This window comes from Panthera pardus, unplaced genomic scaffold (genome assembly GCF_024362965.1).
Source record: "Panthera pardus isolate Hobbes unplaced genomic scaffold, ASM2436296v1 HiC_scaffold_17, whole genome shotgun sequence".
Taxonomy (NCBI): Eukaryota; Metazoa; Chordata; class Mammalia; order Carnivora; family Felidae; genus Panthera; species Panthera pardus.
The window spans coordinates 70765365-70787282 of NW_026526732.1; the positions used below are offsets into that span (position 1 = coordinate 70765365).

At 38.8% G+C, this 21918-nt stretch overlaps 1 protein-coding gene across 6 annotated transcripts in view; it reads left to right on the forward strand.

Annotated features, from left to right (window-relative positions):
• Positions 1-21918, forward strand: part of BACH2 (BTB domain and CNC homolog 2) — a 355806-nt gene that overhangs the window by 259651 nt on the left and 74237 nt on the right. For all 6 annotated transcript variants that reach the window (XM_053904652.1, XM_053904651.1, XM_053904653.1 and 3 more), the window contains one exon: positions 16117-16371. In XM_053904652.1, the coding sequence (XP_053760627.1) occupies positions 16117-16371 (255 nt within the window). The remainder of the gene's footprint in view (positions 1-16116; positions 16372-21918) is intronic.

The following is a 21918-nucleotide window of genomic DNA, read 5'->3' on the forward strand; positions in this document are numbered from 1 at the left end:
AATAGGAAGGTGGATTATTCAAAGCACGCACTTTTAGCAAATATAAAGGGATAGAATCTTTTGGAAGTGTTATTAGACGAGAATCAGTCCAAGTCCCCCATCTGCCAGATGCTTTCTCTTGGCATGAAAGAGAAATATATCAGGGTTAAGTGCCCATAAGAGCAGACATTCTTGATATAATTATGTGTAGAATTAGTCAAATGGTGGTGAGGATAATTCCTGATGCAAGCAAAGTACTTTGTACTTCTCTGAGAGCTCTCAGATCTATTGCCTTGTTTGACCTTCACGGTCATTGTGGGAGGTTACAGAGGGAAGGCTGCAGTGGTGTCATGGCTGAAGACCAGAAAGCACCAGATCCCACACATTGACCTATTATTTTCTCATAGGCCATGGATGGAAGTCAAGCAAATTGGCCTTTCCCCAAGTTTAAGCAGAAAAATCTGGCAAACGAAGATGTGCCTCATTCCTCATGCAGTCAGGTTTGCCTCAATATAAGAACCCCTCAGCCTCTGCAGAATTACAGATTTACATAATGTACAAAGAAATTAATTTTCCTCTCATAATAGCTTTTATTTGTGGAGCGTTTACTATAAAACAAAGGCTGTCCTAAAAACCTTGTATCCTCAGCTCATCTAATCCTCACAGCCATTTTGCACATGGAAGAAACAAGGATTGCAGAATCTAATTAATGTACCCAAAGCCCTACAGCTAGGAGTGGGAAGAGCAGGACTCAAAAGGAGGCCCCTCTGCTGAGGGATAAAAGGAGAAATGGGAAACTGGTGCGCTACAGAGTCAAGAAAGTGCTGAGGAGTCTCTTCCCACCTGGTGATTCTGGGGGCTTCTCTGTGCTTGTCCACTACCACCTGGCTAAAGGGCTGGCCCTTGTCAAACCCCTTCCTGGCCATGTGGAGAGAAGGTATTTTCTCCCCCATTGCAGTGCGGTTTTGACTGTTTATAATGAGTGAGTTAGAAAACAGTCTCTTCTTCAGTACACTTTGCTTTATCTGAAGCATATCCTGTGGGGTACAAGTGGTGTGTGTGACTGGTGGTGGTGTAAGCCTGTAATAGGACTTCTATTTTGAACAGCATATTCGATGTCCTGAAGCATTTGTGTCCCTGCCTTTTGGTAACAATAATCATCACTCTGAGATGCTGCCAAGGGCAAGACAGGGACTTGGAAGGCTCCAAGCACTCCTTTCCCCCCATCTCTCTCCTCTGAACTCCTGCCTTTTCCTCAGACTCCCTGGAGAACATTTCACCTGTGTGTTAATATTCCAACTCCATTCAGTCTCCTGCATTGTGACAGATGGTTCAAGTGCTTTTATTACCAGGTGTGGAATTTAACAAACTGCCGCCCAGTGGTCTTAGTCTCATGGTTTTAATCATTTTTAAATGGAAAAAAATAGGAGTAAGGGTGTTGAGGCTTCAGTGAAAACTCACAAACCTTTCCCAAAGCACTTCCCAAAATCACCCTTGAGCCAGAGGACTCCTCTGCCCTGATTAGATGCTGCCTGCCATGAGTGCTGAGTTTTGATTGTTTTAGTTACCAGGTGAACCATCTTGCAATCTAAACTTTGTCCATTCCAGCCTGCATCCCTGCAGAGATGATATTTCAGAACAGAATCATGTTGTCCAAGAGACCCTAATACGTGAAAGAAACAAGGTTCCTTGTATTAAGAACCTTTTCTGTGAAATCTGTATTTCTGCTAAGGCTTGGAAACTAACTTCTGTTTTCTTTCCCACCCATAAACAGTGTGCCCACTTAGGAAGTGGGACAAGCATTGATAAAGATCACGGGGATGAATAGCCACATAACCATAGATCCCCTTCAGGTACAGGCAGACACAAACCTCATTTGGACTTGACCCCCTTGAGAAAGAGTTAGAGTTGAAAATCCAGTCTCTAGCATTATGACTCCTCTTCAGATGAATTTACCTTTGGCAGGTTGCACTTGTTAGAACCTACCAGCAATAAACTAGCCCAGAAAATATGCTGGGAACTCTGGCATCGCTAATATGGTTTCTTGACTTCGTGTGGACACCCAGGCCGAGCGTGGGCACTGACCTGGTGGGTAAACTTCTGGCAGTATTACACAGTACCTTTTGAAGCTAATTCAAGGAGCTTTTTTTTTTTTACTTATAACACTTAGATGTTCTCTTCTTTCTTTTCTCCTTTCTTCCTCCTTCCTTTCCTGCTTCCCTCTGCCACTCCCTTTTCTTCCCCCCACCCTTCATCAGATTGGAAGTCCACGAATTACTGAGTTCAGTTTTTGACAGTCTTAGTTTTGACAGTAATGCTGAAGTTGGAATCAGACAGACTTGCAGTCTCCCCTCTTTTCTGCATTTGACTATCTGTTGTCTTTTCTTAGTCTTTGATTCTCTGTTGCGAGTTTTGACTTGGTTCTTATCTAAGACAGAATAATTTCTGTCAGTTCTGGGAACTCCCCTCCCACCCGATGGAGAAGTTTTGGGGAGGGGATGTGCACCCTGTGTTGAACTGTGCACTGGGTACAAATCTGCAGTGCCTTCTATTAAAATGTAAAATGATCCGTTGAGTCATCCTCCCTCTGGTTTGACTCAGATGCTTTATGGCGTACTTTGCATGTCATTTCTCTCTAATGATTTCCCCATGGAGAAGGGTGTCTGATAGAATCCAGGCAGACTGAAGATTGCTCTGAGTCAAATGGATCTTTTATTCTTTTAGTATTAACCCTTATCTCTTAGTTTCCCATCCTTGCTTTTTCCCTGAAGGAACCTAATGAAGTAAATAGGTTCCACCACCCTTATTTAGCCTCCTAATCACTGTTCGTAATTTCTTCTCACATTAGCAGCATGAAGCTCTAGGGTAATATTCTCTGGCTAGAAGGGGAGGGAAGGGGATACTGGGAGAGAATATTTCACACAGATGCCCTGATAAAGAAAAATGTAGAAACGAAATGACTTCTCTCTGTCCTCTACCTCCTAATAAGGCAAGAAGCAAATGCTAATAGGAAGCAGAGATTGATGTATGAGAAATGAATATAAATGGAGAACATAGATACAAAGAAGTAGTATAAGAGACAAACTGGAAGTGACAAGATAGAAAAGAAAACTAGTCAAGGGTAGAAAAGGACCTACCCCAGCAGAATAAATGGGGGCTTTGGCTACACCCTTAGCTGGGGGACTATTTCAAAAGAACCAAAAACAAGCATCAAGATATAGAAAAGAGGAGCAGGGTAGATGATCACAGGACCGCGTATCCAAATCTGCCAGTCCTTAATTCCACACTTTCTGCCTGCTCGTTCTTCTCCCTAACCATACACACACCCCCATCATGGCCAGCCTCCACTAACAATAATTGGCGTATCTTGGACAGCCTGGCATGGAGTCCTTCTCACCCACTGATTTCAAAGCATGTAATTTCTTTCATCTACTTTTGGAGATGACACTATATGTACTATGTTATTGTTAAACCCAAACTGTAGCTTTCCCTGAGGCCCTAAAAAGTGTTCTCTCACATGACATCACTGGGTGGAGACTCAGACAGGAGGAGTTGATGAACCACCCCCCCGCCTTGATTCCATAGCCATATATCTAAGACAGCCTCTGAGAACCTGTCCTGCACATCGCATTATTGGGCAAGTCTTCCTCTCTGCTTCATGGCTCCCAGAAGTTACGCGATGGCATTTCTCCCTTCTAGCCAGCTGTGTTATTTTGACCATCTCTAGCTTCTCAAAAATAGCCTTCTCAAGAACTGTAGTTAGAGAAGCTCATGTTTGAAGTTTTTCCAAAAGTTTTTGTACTTTTATAGAACCATAGAAATTAGAACTAGAAATACTTTGCAGGTCACCTAGTCCATTTCCTCATTTTATAGATAAGGACATGGAAGTGCATTGATGTGATTTGGTTTTCACAAGAGAAGATGAAACATAAGATCTCTGAAAAGAGTCCTGTTCGAAAGCAAAAGCCAACCTCAGATTTCTCACCTTCTCCTGAAGGGCCTCATCCCCACATTTGGCCCATTTTTGCAGATTTTATGTGTTTTCATTTGAAGCCCAAAGCCCACCCTAGGACTTTCATGATTAAGTGGTAGAACGTGAGGCAGGTAACTTGAACTGTTAATCCTTTCCTAGGATCTTTAATTTGGAGTGGGGTTTTCTTTTTTACTTACAAAATATAATGTAGATATGGAAAAGTGCATTAGACAAATGCATAATTTAACACAAAGTGAATGCATATCAAAGTCAAGAGGTAGAACATTATGACAGAACCCCTGAGCCCCTCCCCCCAGTACCACTGTCCAATTATAACTCTCTCCCCACAAATGGAACTTCTGTTCTGAGTCTTTCCTTTATAGTTTTACCACCTACATATGTATACCTAGATATTTAAGTTTTGCCCATTTTTGAACTTGATATAAATGGAACCCAATTGTGTATATTATTTTGTGTCTTGCTTCTGCAGCTCAGCCTTCAACATTAGATTAGTGAGATTCATCCATGTTGTTGCATGTGGCTCTAACTTGCTTTGTGTCTTTCCATTATATGAATATATGAATATACTCAGTGTATTTGTTCATTCAGCTACTGACAGACATCATACCGTTTGCAGTTGGGAGCAATGCTGAAGAACGCTGCTGTGAACACTCTTATACAAAGTTCCTGTCACAGACGTGCAGGAGTGTCTCAGGCGTAACCTGGAAATGGAAATACTGGGTCATAATCAGTGCATATGTATGAGAGTCCCTGTTGTTTTACATCTTCACAAACACTTGAAATTGCCAGACTTTGTAATTCTTTCCAGTTTGGTGGATGTGTAAAATATCTTTAATTCTTTATCACCTTTACGTTAATACGTACGGCCTTCCAATACTTCTTCTAGCCCAGCCTCTGTATCATAGCTTGCCTCTCCATATAGTTCACATCTAAATACAGACGTGCAAGTAGTTGTCACTGTTTTATTACTAGATATTTAGAAAGCTTGGGTTATTTTTTATTTTGGTCTGTTTTTAAAAAATGAGTGAAACAACAACATCATCAACAAAAATCACTCCAAAATTGGGGCTTATGATAACTGTCCCTAAACTCTTTATGTTTTTTGGTTTCTTTTTTTTTTTTTTTTTTTTCAGCTGTACAGTAAAAACCATTGTCACAAACTATGTCAGTAAATTGAACTTCCTCCTGAAAGGTCAAAGAAGATGGAAGTTTATGTTGAAGTACAAAAACCATTCAGAGCTATTAAGGATTTGATGATACAATTGCAAGTGCTTCCTTCTAACAGCAGCCTTAAATTTCAGTTCCCTTGGCACTGACGAGCACACACGCAGATGGAGTGTTTGAGTAAATAAAGAACACAGAACGTTTTAGCTGCTCAATGTCAGGCCCTTACTTTAGCTATCTAAGGCATTAGAGACATTAAATGACAGGCACTCCAGTTTTCCATTATAAAATACTGAAATTGGATTGCTTTCCACTTTAAGTAAGAAGTTTGAGTCTTGATGAGATTGAAAAGTGTTTCCAATCCAAAAGCAATAACTTAGTAATTTTAATGGCACTACACACTCTAAAATTTCTATAGACTTGATAACTTTCTTTTATAAAAACTAACCCTTATAGTTTCATTGTAAATAACTTTTTTTAAAAAAAGCATGCTTGATAAGAGCAGGAATTTAGTCAGCAGTTACTAAATAGTTTAGTGTTTGATTCACAAAAGTATTTATTTAGTGCCCTGTTTCTATGGGAAATGTGGTTGGAATTTCAAGTGAAATGGTTTATAATTCGGTCTTTTTCATTACCTGCAAGGTGTATTCATTTCTTTTCATCTGAGCCATTCTAGACATGACAGGTTGTCTGAAAAACCTAACATACTACTTTTTTGTGAATTTTAGCTTTTCAGATTTCCCACTGTAGATTTTTTTTCTTCTTGGTTTTTCAATTTATACTTTTAACCTTCAGAACTAAGTGTTAGATGTTTTGATTTCTGAATATGAACCAATAATGAATGAAGACTGAATGAGTAAGTGAATAAGCAAGTCTATATTCATTAATATGACATCTTTGACTGATGAGAGCTGTGGTCTGTGTAGTTTTTTGAGGGAATGAGCATATTATGATAAAATAATAGTAATTAACTTTTACTGCTGAACCATATGATAAGATGATTGGGGTATATGTGTATGTACATGTGCAGCTGGGTTTTTTGGCCTACAGAAAGAAGAATGAGATCCAGCCAAAACCCAAATCAGAACCTTTGGAAAGCTTCCTTACAATCTGATTTCAGCTAATGTCTACACACTTTAACACATTGTCTAATGCTTAGTGTAAAGACTGGCTGTCAGACTCCTACATGCTATTCTGGGCTCAGTTACTCACTACAAAGTATTTCATTCTTAGATCCCATGGGTCCTGCTGTAGATTTCAGGATTTGCTGCATTGGGGGCAGGGGGATGTTTTTTAATTAATATTAGCAAGGCAAGTGAAAAAAAAAAGAAACTCAGTGGGATATAATGCAGGAATAGGAGAAACAGAATTCAGGTTGGTATTGGTAAGTCAAAAACAAATTGGAGGGAGTTCCTAGAAGAGCACCCATGATAACTGGAGGATGAGAAAGGCTGACTGATTTCTAAAAGAAGAAGAAACAGTATGTTCCATTATGCTTGAAGAGGGGCCAACAGTGAGGGGTGTGATAAGATCCAATAGGAATGTAAAGGCCAAGAGGAAGAGAGTGGTGCTGGCATAGCATACGGAACGATTATCCAGGAATAATGTAATAAAAGCATGAAAATCCTCAGACAGGTTAAAGTCTAGCAACAGCTTCCTGGGAATGATAGATTTTAGATTATACCATTTAACGAACAGATCTAATCTGTTTTAAGTGTCTTAAAACTCTCTGGAAGGTTTAACCCAAAAAGCAGTTCATGTTCATAGCCTCTTCATTGACTCGGGGAGCATAAATTGCTACAACCCCTTTATTTTCCCAAACCTGCCCTATTGGCAGGATATTGAGTCATTTCATGAGCCCCCTCTGCCCAGCTGTCTTAAAGCCAGAAAGAAACCATCTTGCTTGTGAAATGGAATCTGAGAGTCCACCCACTGCCTTGGCTTCACCACTATTTAGGACTTCTCCCCACCTAGTAGGGTAGACCCTTACCCAGTGCTGCTCTATAGCAGTCAGGCCCCCACTCGGACCTCAGTGAAACTGCACTTTGGGTTCCCAGGTGACATATTCTTTTAGTTTGTACTCCTTTACTCAGCCATGGTTCCCAGAATAAACCTATGGGCTAAGATGTCCAGAACTGAAAGAGCTATTCTCCATTTCTGAAAGGTAATTTCACCTCAAGGGACTTGTTCTCCTCCATGTACTCAGGGATATCATGGTGTATCCAGGCAGACCTTCCTAACTTGGAACCTGTGAGAGCAGGGGTTGGGATTATGGTTCCTTCTCTCCAAAAAGGCATTGTTTTTTCCCTGCATATTGTCTACCCCATTCCCTGTAACCACCTCTTCAGAGGTAGGTTTTTTTTTTTAAGCCATGCAACATCAACAACAATAAAAGAAGGTATATAAATGGTCTTTATAAGGTCAAAGAAAGCTAGCTCCTCTCAGCTACAATAACAGTGACCCACTTTGTGTGACCAGTACGGTATTTTATAGACTCTAAGACTCCTAGAATTGTAGATATGTAAGAACTTTGCTGATCCTCTAGTTCAGATTTTTCATTTTACAAATATGGAAGCAGGTCCAGAGAAATTCAGACAGTTTATCCAGAATCCACAAACCTGGTCGGTGCCAGAGCCAGATGAAAAGACCTGGATCCCTGGTATATTCCTCTTTCCGCTGCACTTCACTTTCATTTCTCTTTGGATTTTCTTTCATTTTGTGCTTCACTAAAGAACTTAAGACTTTGAATCCTTTATAGCAAGCTTCTGGCTTCTTGGTGTTAAGTGCATTAATATCAATTACACAACAAATGGATTGGAAAAATGAACTATCTCTTATAAATCTCCTCCTTCTTATGAATTGAGTATAACATTTACATTGTAGAACATTAATTTTTCCACCTAGTTTTGAATACTGCCTGCTATATGTAAGCCATTGTGATTTAAATGAGTAAATAAACAAATTTCCATAGACTGATTGAGAAAACTGAATGTGATTGGAAAAAGAGTAATAATTTGAGAACTAAGAATGGAGAAAATAAATCAGACTTGAGACCCTATATGGGAGATAAGAAAATCCGGGAAGCATTTCATGTAAAAGAAGCCAGGATAGGAAATATTTGTCTTCTTACTAAAAAAAGAATTTAGGAGCAATTAACTAGTCATAAAGACAAAAGCCATGTAAATTCAGGTTTATTCCATGGCTTAATGGTCATTGTAACTGAATTGTCTCATTTAAAATGCTATTCTCGGGGTGCCTTGGTGGCTCAGTTGGTTAAGTGTCCGACTCTTGATATCAGCTCAGGTCATGATCTTGTGGTAGTGAGATCCAGCCCTGCACAGGCTCCGCACTGAGCACGAAGCCTGCTTGGGATTCTCTCCCTCTCCCTTTCTCTGCCCCTCCCTCCTTGCATGCACATGCTCACTCTCTCTCTCTCGCTTGCTCTCTCAAAATAAATAAACATTTAAAAATAATAATAAATAAAATGCTGTGCTTATTGCACAAAAAATGATTCCAGAAAATAAAGCTTACAGATAGTCCATCTTTTATTGTAATACAAAGAACTAAAGTTTCTTTTTTGCAGAAATATTTTTGTAAGTAGGTATTACAAATCCTCATTTATAGTAAGTGAAGTTTACACTGTATGTTTAGCAATGTGATAAATTATTATATGTAACATATTTGGTGTACCTATAACATAAAGACTAAATCAAGGATTTTTACTTCCAGCCAAGAGGGAATAACAGGTACCAGATTTTCTAAATTTACTCCCACCTGAAGCAACTATAAAAACATAAAATATATCAAACAATGCTTTTCAAGACATTGGACACAAAGCAACAAAGGACATTGATCTCTAAAAGAAGGAAAATAAGCTGAGCCCAGCTTACTGTTTTGAGAGTGTTTCCAGACAATGACAGGGGAAAGAGAAACCAAAGAAGATCTTGACTGACAACCAGAGCTAAGGAGACAGAGCTAATAGTCTGGAGAGAGTGTGGTGGCTATACTTTGGAAAGCAGAGTAGCAAAGAAGAGAGAGCTTCACAGAGAGAAAACTTCAGAGATCTGCAGAGGGTTTCCTTAAATATTCTGCAGAGTACTCATTAGCATATGTGTGTTAGAAAAATACCAAAAATGGGAAAACAGTCACCCAAAACAATTAGAAGGAACAGTACTCAGAGCTCACAGAGGATCAGGAATAATACACATTCCTATCAGCCAGACTAGAAAACCCATAATTCAAGGGGTTGAGTCCTAGGACAAAGTTTAAGAATGTTAATAAGAACACACAAACATCAAGCATCCAACAAGGTAAAATCCACAATGTCTGGCATTCAATCAAAACTGTCCAGGCATGCACAAAAGCAGGGAAATATGACTAATAATGAAGAGAAATATCAATCAGAACTAAATCAGAACTGACACAGATGTTGGAATTAACAGAATTAGTTATTATAACAGTATTCTAAATGTTCAAAAAGTTAGAGGAGTAATTGGATATCTTTTTTTAAACATTTTTATTTATTTTTGAGAGAGCGCAAGCCGGGGAGGGGCAGAGAGAGGGGAGGGGGACAGAGGATCTGAAGTGGGCTGTGCTCTGACAGCAGCAAGCCTGATGTGGGGCTTGAACTCATGAATCCTGAGTACGACCTGAGCTGAAGTTGGACACTGAACTGACTGAGCCACCCAGGTGCCCCATGAGTGATTAAATATCTTAAGTAGAGGTATGGGAGATCTAAAAAAGACCCATACTGAATTTTTAGAGATGACAACCACAGTTTTCGGAGATGAAAATTACTGTGAAAGGAATACACTTTAAATATAAAGACACGAATAGGTTAAAAAGATAAGAAGGGAGAAAGACATAGTATGCTATCACTAATCAGAAAAAGCTGAAATGACTATATTAATATCAGACAAATTAGATTTCAAAGCAAATAATATTTCCAGGAATTAAAAGGTCATTTTGTGGTAGAGGAATAAATACATCAAGAGAAAATAAAAACTCTAGCCATGTGTGCATCTAATAACAGGATTTTAAGTTTCATGAAGCAAAAACTGATAGGCACATATGCAATTATAGTTAGATACTTCAGTGCCTCTTCTCAATATCTTGATAGAACCCATGGACAGAAAATTAGCAAAGGTAGAGAAGATTTGAACAATACTTATCATACAATTTTACTTAGTTGACATTTACAGAACACTCCAGACAACAGCAGAACACACTTTTTTTTCCAAATACATATGGAATATTTACCAAGATAGACCATATTCTGGGATATAAAACAAGTGTCCATAAATTAAAAGGATTGAAGTCATTCAGAGTTTGTTCTCTGACCACAAGGGAATTAAATCAGAAAACAGGGGCGCCTGGGTGGCTCAGTCGGTTAAGCGTCCGACTTCAGCCCGGGTCATGATCTCGCGGTCCGTGAGTTCGAGCCCCGCGTCGGGCTCTGGGCTGATGGCTCAGAGCCTGGAGCCTGCTTCTGATTCTGTGTCTCCCTCTCTCTCTGCCCCTCCCCCGTTCATGCTCTGTCTCTCTCTGTCTCAAAAATAAATAAACGTTAAAAAAAATTTTTTTTAAATAAATAAATAAATCAGAAAACAGTAAGAGAAAGATATCTTAAATCTCCTTCAAACATTTGGAAACTAAATAACATTTTCAAATAATGTATGCATCAAGGAAGAAATCAAAAGGCAAATTAGAAGGCTTTTAAAATTAATGAATATAAAAACATTTCAAAATTTGTGAGATGCTGCTAAAGCATTACTTAGAGTGAAATGTATAGCACTAAAGCTTTTATTAGAAAAGATGAAAGATCTCAGATTAATTATCTCAACTTCCACCTTTGGAAACTAGGAAAAGAAGAGCAAATTAATGGTTAATGAATCTTTGACAAAGAAGGCAAGAATATGCAATGGGAAAAAGTCTCTTCAATAGATGGTATTGGGAAAACTGAACAGCTACATGCAAAAGAATGAAACTGGACCACTTTCTTACACCATACACAAAAATAAACTGAAAATGGATTAAGGACCTCAATTTGAGACCTGAAACCATAAAAATCCTAGAAAAGAGCACAGGCAGTAATTTCTCTGACATCAGCCTTAGCAACATTTTTCTAGATATATCTCCTGAGGCAAGGGAAACAAAAGCAAAAATAAACTATTGGGACTAATCCAAATAAAAGGCTTCTGCACAGGAAAAGAAACAGTCAACAACACTAAAAGACAATCTACTGAATAAGAGATGTTTTCAAATGACTTATCTGATAAAGGCTTAGTATCTGAAATATATAAAGAACTTATAAAACTCAACGCCCAAAAAACAAATAATCTGATTTAAAAATGGGCCAAAGACACGAACAGACATTTATTCAAAAACATCCAGATGGCCAACAGACATGAAAAGATGCTCAACATCACTCATCATCAGGGAAATGCAAATCAAAACTACAATGGAATAACACCTCACACCGGTCAGAGTGGCTAAAATCAAAAACACAAGAAACAGCAAGTGTTAGGGAGGATGTGGAAAAAAAAAACCCTAATGTACTACTGGTGGGGATGCAAACTGGTATAGCCACTGTGGAAAACAGTATGGAGGTTAGTAAAAAATTTAAAAATACAATTACCATATGGTCCAGTAATTCCACTACTGGGTATTTACTGAAAGAATACTAAAACACTAATTCAAAAGGATATGTGCCCCCCTATGTTTATTGCAGCACTATTTACAATAGCCAAATTATGGAAGCAGCCCAAGTGTCCATTGACAGATGAATGGATAAAGAAGATGTGGTGTGTGTGTGTGTGTGTGTGTGTGTGTGTGTGTGTGTGATGAAATACTACTCAACCATAAAAAAAAAATGAAACCTTTCCATTTGCAACAACGTGGATGGATCTAGAGAGTATAATGCTAAGTGACATAAGTCAGAGAAAGAAATACCATATGATTTCACTCATATGTGTAATTTAAGAAACAAAACAAATGAACAAAATAAAAAAGAGACAAACCAAAAAACAGATGCCTAACTATAGAGAACAAACTGATGGTTATCAGAGGGGGAATGGGTGAGACAGGTAAAGAGGATTAAGAGTACACTTACCATGATGAGCACTGAGTAATGTATAGAATTGTTGAATAACTGTATTTTATACCTGAAACTAATGTAATAGTGTATGTTAACTGTACTGGAATTAAAATAAAATTTAAAAAATAATAAATGTAATAAAAATAAATAGAAGAGCAAATTAAATCCTAAAGTAAGCAGAAGAAATGATACAACAATGAGAGGAGAAATCAATGTAAGAGAAAACAGAACAATAAAGAAAATCAACTTAACAAAAAACTAGTTCCTTGAATATTGATTCAGTGTATAAACCTCTAGCTGAACTGATCAGAAAAGAAAGGTGACACAAATTCCCAATATCAGAAATGTGAGCATCAATATAGATTCTGATATTGAAAGGAAAATAATGAAATATTATGTACAACTTTTTGATAATGAATATGACAATTTTTTTAATTGAATTTGTAGTTAAAATTCCAGGTCAAGGTGACTTCACAGGTAAATTCTGCCAAATATTTAAGGAAGAAATGATACCAATTCTACAAGAGCTCTTCTAGAAAATTAAAGAGGAAGAAATACTTTCCAACTCATTTTGTGAGACCAGCATTACCCTGATTAAAAATATATATGAGAAACCAATACTACACTGTATGTTAACTAAGTTGAATTTAAATAAATTAATTTTTTAAGAAAAAATATATATATGAAAACTACAGATTAATATCCTACTGAGCATAGATGCAAAAATTCTTAGCAAAATGTTAGAAAAATGAATCCAACAATGTATAGCAAGACAAGTACATTAGGGTCAAGTGGAGTTTATTTTAGAGATGTAAGATTGATTTAATACTCAAATCACTCATATTATTCATATTAACATCTTAAGAAAAACTATGTGATTACTTCAATACATGCAGAAAACACAGTTAACAAAATCCACCATCCATTCCTGATCTTTTTTTTTTAAATTCCCAGCAAACTAGGAATTGAAAGAAACTTCCTTAACTTAATAGGGGCGTCTGTGAGGCACCTATAGTTACCATCAAAAATAACAGTGAAAGGACAGAGTGTTCCCCTAACATCAGCAAGGATGTTTGCTCTTACTGCTTCCATTCAACATTGCACTAGAGGTTCTAGACAATGCAGTAAGGCAAGAAAAAGACGTTGAAATCATTCAGATTGGAAAGGAAGTAAAATGTCTTCATTCACAGATAACATAATTTTCTATGTAGAAAATCTATGTTATGTACCAAAAAGAAAGAAAGGAAGGAAGGAAGGAAGAAAGGAAGGAAGGAAGGAAGGAAGGAAGGAAGGAAGGAAGGAAGGAAGGAAGGAAGAAAGAAAGCCTATGAGAATTAATAAGTTAGGCAAAGCTGCAGGATACAAGATCAATACACAAAAATCATTTGCATTACTCTATACTAGCAATGAAAAATCATGAATTTAAACTAAAAAGCAAAACTATTTGTAATTGCATTAAAAATATTAGGTATAGGGGTACCTGGGTGGCTCAGTCAGTTAAGCGTCTGACTTCAGCTCAGGTCATGATCTCACATCCAACTCTGTGCTGACAGCTCAGAGCCTAGAGCCTGCTTCAGATTCTGTGTCTCTGTCTCTCCCCTGCTCATGCTCTGTCTCTCTCTATCTCTCAAAAATAAATAAAACATTTAAAAAATTAAAAATATATATATTAGGTATAAATTAGGTACAGAAGATGTGACCTTGGTTTAAGCCAAGTTTTTTTTTTTTTTTAAGATATGACACCAAAAGCATGATCCATAAAAGAAAAATTGCTTGATTGGTCTTCTTCAGATGAAGACTTTCTGCTCTTTGAAACACACTATTCAGAGAAAGAAAAGACAAGCTACAGGCTTGGAGAAAGTACTTTCAAATCACATATCTGATAAAGGACTTGTATCCAGAATATATAATGAATGCTCAAAACTCAATAACAAGGAAACAACCCAATAGAAAATGGGCAAATAATCTGAATAGACATCTCTCCAGAGGAGGTAAATTGATGACAAATAAGCACATGAAAGATGCTCAGCATCTTTAGTCATTAGAGGAAAACAAATTAAAACCACAAAGAGATATAACAGAATACTTATTAGAATGGCCAAAATTAGAAAGACTGAGTATATCAAGTGGCGACAAGGATGTGAAAGAGCTGGAACTCTCATACTCTGCTGTTGAAGTGCAAAATGATACAACCACTGTATAAAACAGGGACAGTCACTTTTTTAATAGACTTATAGGAGTATCTGGGTGGCTCATTGGGTTAAGCAACTGACTTCGGCTCAGGTCATAATCTCTCGGTTTGTGAGTTTGAGCCCTGCATTGGTCTCTGTGCTGTCAGCATGGAGCCTGTTTCTGATCCTCTGACCCCCACCCTTTCTCTCTGCCTCACCCCTGCTCATTGTCTCTCATATTAAATAAATAAACTTAAAAAAAAGTTAGAGTTACATATACCAAATGATCCATCCACTTTACCCCTAGGAATTTACACAAGAGAAATGAAAGCATGTTCGTACAAAGATTTATACACTAACTCAGAGCAGCTTTGTTTGTAATAGCCCCAAACTGGAAACATCCAAATTTCTGCCAGTAGATGAATGGATAAAAAATTGTGCGGTATCCATACGATGGAATGCTACTCAGCAATAAAGGAACAAATGTTTGATGCATGCAGCAACATGGATGAATTGCAAAATAACTATGCTGAGTCAAAGAAGCCAGACATAAAAGAATATAAGCTGTATGATTCCATTTATATAAGATACAGAAAATGCAAACTAATATATAGTGTCAAAAAGCAAAACTGTTGTTTCAAGGGGGTGGGCCACAGAGAGGTGGGAGGGAGGGACTATTCAGGGGCATAAAGAGACTTTTTGGTCATGAAGGCTATGTTCCCTCTCTTGATCGTGATTAATGGTTTCACGGTTGTGGCTATATGCCAAACTTATCAAACCACCCACTATAAATACATGTAGTTTATTGTGTGTTAAAGTTATTAAAATAAGAATGAAGCCAAAAAGAAAGTAAAACTTTATTGGAATCCATACTAGTAGAAGACATTACTGAAAAACCATGTTATGCAAATTAGTTACAGATACTATTGTTTAAAGTGCATCAGTGGACACTTCTTACAGCAAAGAACCCTTTTGTAAAAGTAATCTTCACTGTGGAATACATCTTTCTTGTGACTCTTAATGTGATATATTGTGTTTCCTTCATCAGGATGAATATCCAGTCTGCTGGGATAATGACACACAATTCTTTTCAAGAGATTTTCATGCACAACAGTAGCATGATGTTCGCTCTGCTTTGTCTTAAAGTGGCAGAGGGCAATTGCAATAGCTGGCCATATCTACACTTTGGAACACATACAGTTTACCTCACTTGTTAAATTGTGTCTTGTGATCAGATACCTATTCTGCTTGGCATCTTAGCCAAATATCAACCTAGGAGCTTACATGTACTTCATCAAGAGAGCATTGCAGATACTTTAAAATGATTCATTTCCCCTTAACACAAAGCTCAATTAATACTTGAATTGGGACTATGCATATGTGGAAGTTCCTCTCCGGTTGGCTAACAAAATCAAAACTACCAAGTTTTAGAGTGCGTATGTGTTTTAAATGTTTGGGGTGTTTTATTAAGAGACTTGGCTTTGTTTTCCATAAAGTAAAAGGATCCAGTAAGTGGAAAGTATAAAAGTCAGCTGTTGAATGTGACTTTCCAGATATGTTTTGTGAGCTCATTATGCTGATCATGAATATGCTAATGGACAATTCTCCCTTTTGCCTAGCTCATGGCAGTGAGACACAGGAACCATGATGTTCTTCTCACCTTCTGTATCCGACTCAGGTAGCTATGCTGACCCAGACTTTCTTTCTTTCAGGGTGTGAACGGCATGTCTGTGGATGAGAAGCCTGACTCCCCCATGTATGTGTATGAGTCCACAGTCCACTGCACCAACATCCTCCTGGGCCTCAATGACCAACGGAAAAAGGATATTCTCTGTGACGTGACTCTGATCGTGGAAAGGAAGGAGTTCCGGGCCCACCGGGCTGTGCTGGCCGCATGCAGTGAATACTTCTGGCAGGCGCTGGTTGGACAGACGAAAAATGACTTGGTGGTCAGCTTGCCTGAGGAGGTATAGTAGTTTGCTTTGTTTGTGTGGCTGCTCGTGGAGGCTTACTAACTTGTAGACAGTTGTCTAAGTAGGAGCTAGAAGGTGGACCCTGGCCCACATTCCTGCCCAAGGGCTTGATGTCCAAGTCACCAACACTGTTAGGCTTGTGGCGTAGCCAGTTTCTATGTGATGCATTTAAAATCTCAGAGGCATGAATCGGAGCAGAGTGTCTTTCTTGAAGGGAACTGAATGTCACAGTCATTCATAGTTTCTAGTTCACTTACTCTTCAGGTTTTGAGTAGTATAGCCAAAGTTTGTTACAGTCCTGGATGTGTGATCTGAGTCACTGGGACTTGTGGCTATGATTTTTCTCTTTCAAATGGTTGAAGGAGCACTTGATTTCCCTTGAGAGTAAAAGAATGAAAGTATTCACAGCACATTCCTTGCTTGGGGGAAAAGTTAAAGGAGTCAGTAATTTTCACAGTTAATATAGTAGGATTCTAAGAAGTGTAAACTTGCTTTTCTCACCATTGTTGAAAATACCCTACTCATGTTTCTTAATTACTTCAGTGAGCACAGTTATGTCTGTACTTTAGGGACACTAGTAGCTGGACTCATTCTGTTGAGAGTTGACATTCATTCAGCTGGACAGCCTAAGCTGGACAAACTCAAAAGATGGCTTCATAATGACAGAATATTAAATTGGTCACCCTTCGAACTGTGGATACAATTCCTCTATTTCTATAGTCTTTTTTTTTTTAATTTTTTTTTTGTAGGAGTAACTTGGACATAGTCCAACTGATTCCCCTGTTGGTTTTTTTTTTTTTTGATGTTTATTTGTTTTTGAGAGAGAGGGAGAGAGAGCACACGCACATATGCACAAGTGGGGGAGGGGCAGAGAGAGAGAAAGAGACAGAGAATCCAAAGCAGGCTCCATGCTGTCAGTACACAGCATGACGTGGGGCTTGAACCCACAAACAATGAGATCATGACCTGAGCCGAAGTTGGTCAGTCAACCAGCTGAGCCACCCAAGGACCCCACTGCCTCCATCATCTTACCTCCCCTTCATTTACATGGGACCAAGGGTAACACTGAGCAGCCTTACACTTTGTGTTCAGGTCCAGAATCTTTCCTTGTGCATCTACACAGTGTGTAACACTAGGGCCAGGCTGTGCACTGCACAATTTCCCAAGGTACAACTCAAATCCACAGCGTATGCGAACAGAGCTCTGGGGTTGCACAGTGACCCACAGCAACTCATCAGCTTTTCACAGCAACTCTGAAAGAAGCCAGAGACCCTATGACCCTGATGTGAGGTGCTAATGAGTAAAACTAGCATTAAATCCCAGGGCTCACAAATCCAAATGCCTCCAGAGGCCTGGAAAATAATATAAATAAATAAAAGCACGTTGTGTATAAGACACTAGGAAGCAGTGGAGCAAGCACCTGCTCCACAGAAAGGCATCCAAATTCAACATAAGAAACAAATATGCAAACAAGTCATGGGGGCTTGGAGGGGAGGGTGGTCACCAGATCCAGTCCCTTGTTAAACATCTGCTGTTAACCCTGCAGAGCAGGAGAGTGGCCAGCTGATAGCAAGGATTGCATAAGCGCTCAACATTTTCACATTAGTATTCTTTTTTATGTACCCACATGAGAGGCTCCAGTATCACTCTTCACACCCCTAAGAAATCTTAAGTAGAAAGATCCCAATACTAGAAGCAAAAGGACAAATTGGTAATTGGGACTGGTGTAGGGAGGGAAGTTTATGGACCAAGTAATGGAGGAAGGCCAAGGAATGGTGTGATCCTGAGCTGGAGTTTCCTCATCCAGGTCAATTGGGTGAACACTTAACCTGTCATTAGGTGAGACAATAAACATAAAATTTCTCAGCATGGTCTCTATCCCATAGTAGGCATTCATCAAATGTAAGACTCTTTCTTCTCTAGATGGGCACCAAGAATGCCTTGCAATTTATTCCAACTCTGGGCTTCCCTGCAAATATTTGGGAAACTTCCAGTTATCCAGAATGGTCTTGGGGAGAAGGTGTGGCTTATAGTTTATTTATTATCTGTATCTTTTTGAGAGCTACTTCATTTATGTTTTTTACTGATTTTCAAAAAAAGGTTATATTAAAGGGGCGCCTGGGTGGCTCAGTCAGTTGAGTGTCTGACTTCGGCTCAGGTCATGATCTCGCGGTCCGTGAGTTCAAGCCCCACGTCGGGCTCTGTGCTGACAGCTCAGAGCCTGGAGCCTGCTTCAGATTCTGTGTCTCCCTCTCTCTCCCCCGTTCATGCTCTGTCTCTCCCTGTCTCAAAAATAAATAAACGTTAAAAAAAAATTTTAAAGAAAAAGGTTATATTAAAATATATTTATAAATGAAAATCATATTTTATGTAATTTAGTCTCTCTTCGTTGACAGCCCCATCTTGAGACTTCCTTGACTGTGTGCCCAAAAGCCCTGGCCTGCCCCTGGTTAGCTGTGGGATCCTGATCCAGTCACTTAACCTCTCTGAGCTCCGGTTTCTACCTATAAAAACTCACACTCTGAAATCCTTGAGTTATTTATCATATTACAATAACAAGACAGTAAAATTTAAAGGAAATCAGGATATAAATGCATGTGGCATAACTAAGTTTCTTTAGATCAAATCCCTGATAATCACTTATTTCCTTGGTATTAGGGAATCTTTAAAGCAAGAGGTACATTATATAGACATCACACAAAAATCTGCTGTTTGGCCTTTTTGATTGTTTGTATTCCAGCTAAGTGGGAATTTGCTATGTGTTGATTTTCTTTTCTTCTTTGTCATGAAAATGATTGCTGTTTCTACATTATCTGCATTTCCAAACCATTAAAACCTTCTGGTTGCTCATGTACCTGAAACCTTCAGATATAACTAGATTTTTTTTCCTTCCTATGAAACATAGATTCATATTGTCAGTAACCCAGCTTTGAGTATCTTGCTGATAGGGCAGGCAAGCCAGCCACAGTTGGCATTTTCCTTTGTGGGTCTATAATTGTTCCTAACACCTCCTTCCAAAAGAGCCCGCTCCCTCTGCTCAGAGCACCCTCCTGTGGCCCCAAGTGCTAAGCGTTGTTTTTCTTTCCTATGTGCACACTGAAATGTCCTTGCAGGCTCTATAGTCATTGTCCACTTGGTTCAGTGAATGACTTTAGAATTTGAATTAAGTAGCGAATAAGCAAACATCCCAAACATTACCTTGGAAAGTAGTTGCTTGGAACTAATTGGCATTTGGTTCATATAATGTAAGAAAAAACATTTGAGGGGCTACCTGGGTGGCTCAGTCAGTTAAACATCCAACTTCGTCTCAAGTCATGATCTCATGGTTCGTGGCTTCGTGCCCCACTTCAGGCTCTGTGCTGACAGCTCAGAGCGTGGAGCCTGCTTCAGATTCTGCGTCTCTTTCTCTCTCTGTCCCTCCTGCTCATGCTCTGTCTCTTTCTGTCAAAAGTAAATAAACATTTAAAAAAAATTTTTTTTGTTAGCTCCTTGGAAATTTTTAAACCTCATCATAATCCTGTCCCCAAGTTCAAATCAACTTCTGGTCTGTCCCAGCCTTGTTCACACTTGGCCCACCTTATACTTCCTGACCAGCCAGCCTCTGTGCTTCTCAGGGACCCCTCATGGCTGCGCCTGAAAGCTCTTTTTTGGACTACAAAACTTCCAGATACATACTGCTGCCCCTCCCTCTCCCCTACATGGTCAGTCTAGGTCAAAGCCAGCTCTGGTCTCTGATTGTCCAGTTGTGCAGTTCTACCCCAAAAATGTGACTCCTGATGGGCAATGTGATTACCAGCAAATTAGAGCCACTCACAGTGCCCAGTATAGCCTCTAAAATAAAAGGGTGAGAAACAAAAATAGAGGTCTCCTTCTGGAAGTCAAGAAGTAATTGAAATGTCTTGCTCTTCTCTTTTTCTTTTCTGTTTTTTTTTTTTTCCTAAAAATGGAATGACAGATAGTCCCTAGAGTTTACATGACTTGAGTGTTGGCTCCCTTTTGAAAAACACACCCAAGAATGTGTATCAGCAAATAGTAGAACATAAGGCATTGTACTTAGTACTTTAGTTAAATAATAAAACAGATCATTTAATTTATAATTAGTAAGTGTATTTTGTGCTTACAGATGAAGAGAAAGTGGTCGATGTGCCAAGCATTGCAAGCCCATTACTCCACTGCTCATTAGTATTAAAGCTGGCTCAACAAACACCTCCTTAGCTGTAGTCCTGGAGACCATTTTGGGCTGGATGCCAACCATGCTGGATGGCATCACAGTCATGAAGTTCAGTCTTATGGCATGTCAAGTACAGAGGGCAGGGATGGGGTGTGCTTCCTTTGAAGACATGGAGCCCACTGTGGGTTTGCATATCAACCCTGCGCTTATGGGGCTGCTTGGCTCCCTCCCAGAATGCCAGAGGAAGAGCGGCTGTTAAGAGGTTATTGCCAAGGTCTATTATCAAAAAGTCAAAAGGTAACAAGTATGGGTGAGGATGTGGAGAAAAGGGAACCCTTTTGCACTGCTGGTGGAAATGTAAATTGGTGCAGCCACTGTGGAAGATAGGATGGAGGTTCCTCAAAACACTAAAAATAGAACTACAATGTGATCCAGCAATCCTACTTTTGGATATATATCTTAAATATAATCACTATCTCGAGGAGATATCTGCACTCCCATGTTCACTGCAGCATTATTCACAACAGTCAAGATGTGAAAACAACTTGTCTATTGACAGATGACTGGATAAAGAGAAGATGGTATGCATGTGTCTTATTCAGTCTCAAAAAGGAAAGAAATCCTGCTGTTTGCCGCAACATGAGTAAACCTGGAGGACATTATGCTAAGTGAAAGCCAGACATAGAAAGACAAATATTGCAGGATCTCACTATATGTGGCATCTAAAAAAAAAAAAAGTCAAAGGATAGTAACAGAGAGTAAATGGTGGTTATCAGAAGCTTGGGGAGGTGGGAGGGAAAAAGTGGAAATATTGATCAAAGGGTACAGACTTTCAGTTATAAGATGAGTAAGTTCTGGAAACCTAATATATAGCATGGTGACCAGTTAATAATAATGTATTATATAATTGAAATTTGCTAAGATAATAGATCTCAATTGTTCTCACTACACACATACACACACACAAATGATAAGCATGCGAGGTGACAGATATGTTAATTAGTTTGATTATGGTGATCATTTCACAGTGTGTGTGTGTGTGTATAAATGTCACATTATATACCTTAAGTATATATAATTTTTACTTGTAAAAAAATAAATAAATATTTTTAAAACAAGGGGAGGAAAAAAGGTTATTGCCAAAACGCCACCACTTTTCTTTGGGTTTACTACCCATGGTGTTTTTCACTCTCTAGAAAAGAGGAAAGGTTCATGCAGAGAATAGCTATTGGGTAGGGGTCAGTATGCCCTTTCAGGCAGACCATATGCTTTCCTAGGTATAAGTATATCTCAAACTTTGGTTCATTCACTTTCTATCTCTGTCTTTTGCCTTCTCTCTCTTTCACTTCTCTCTCTCTCTCTCTCTCTCT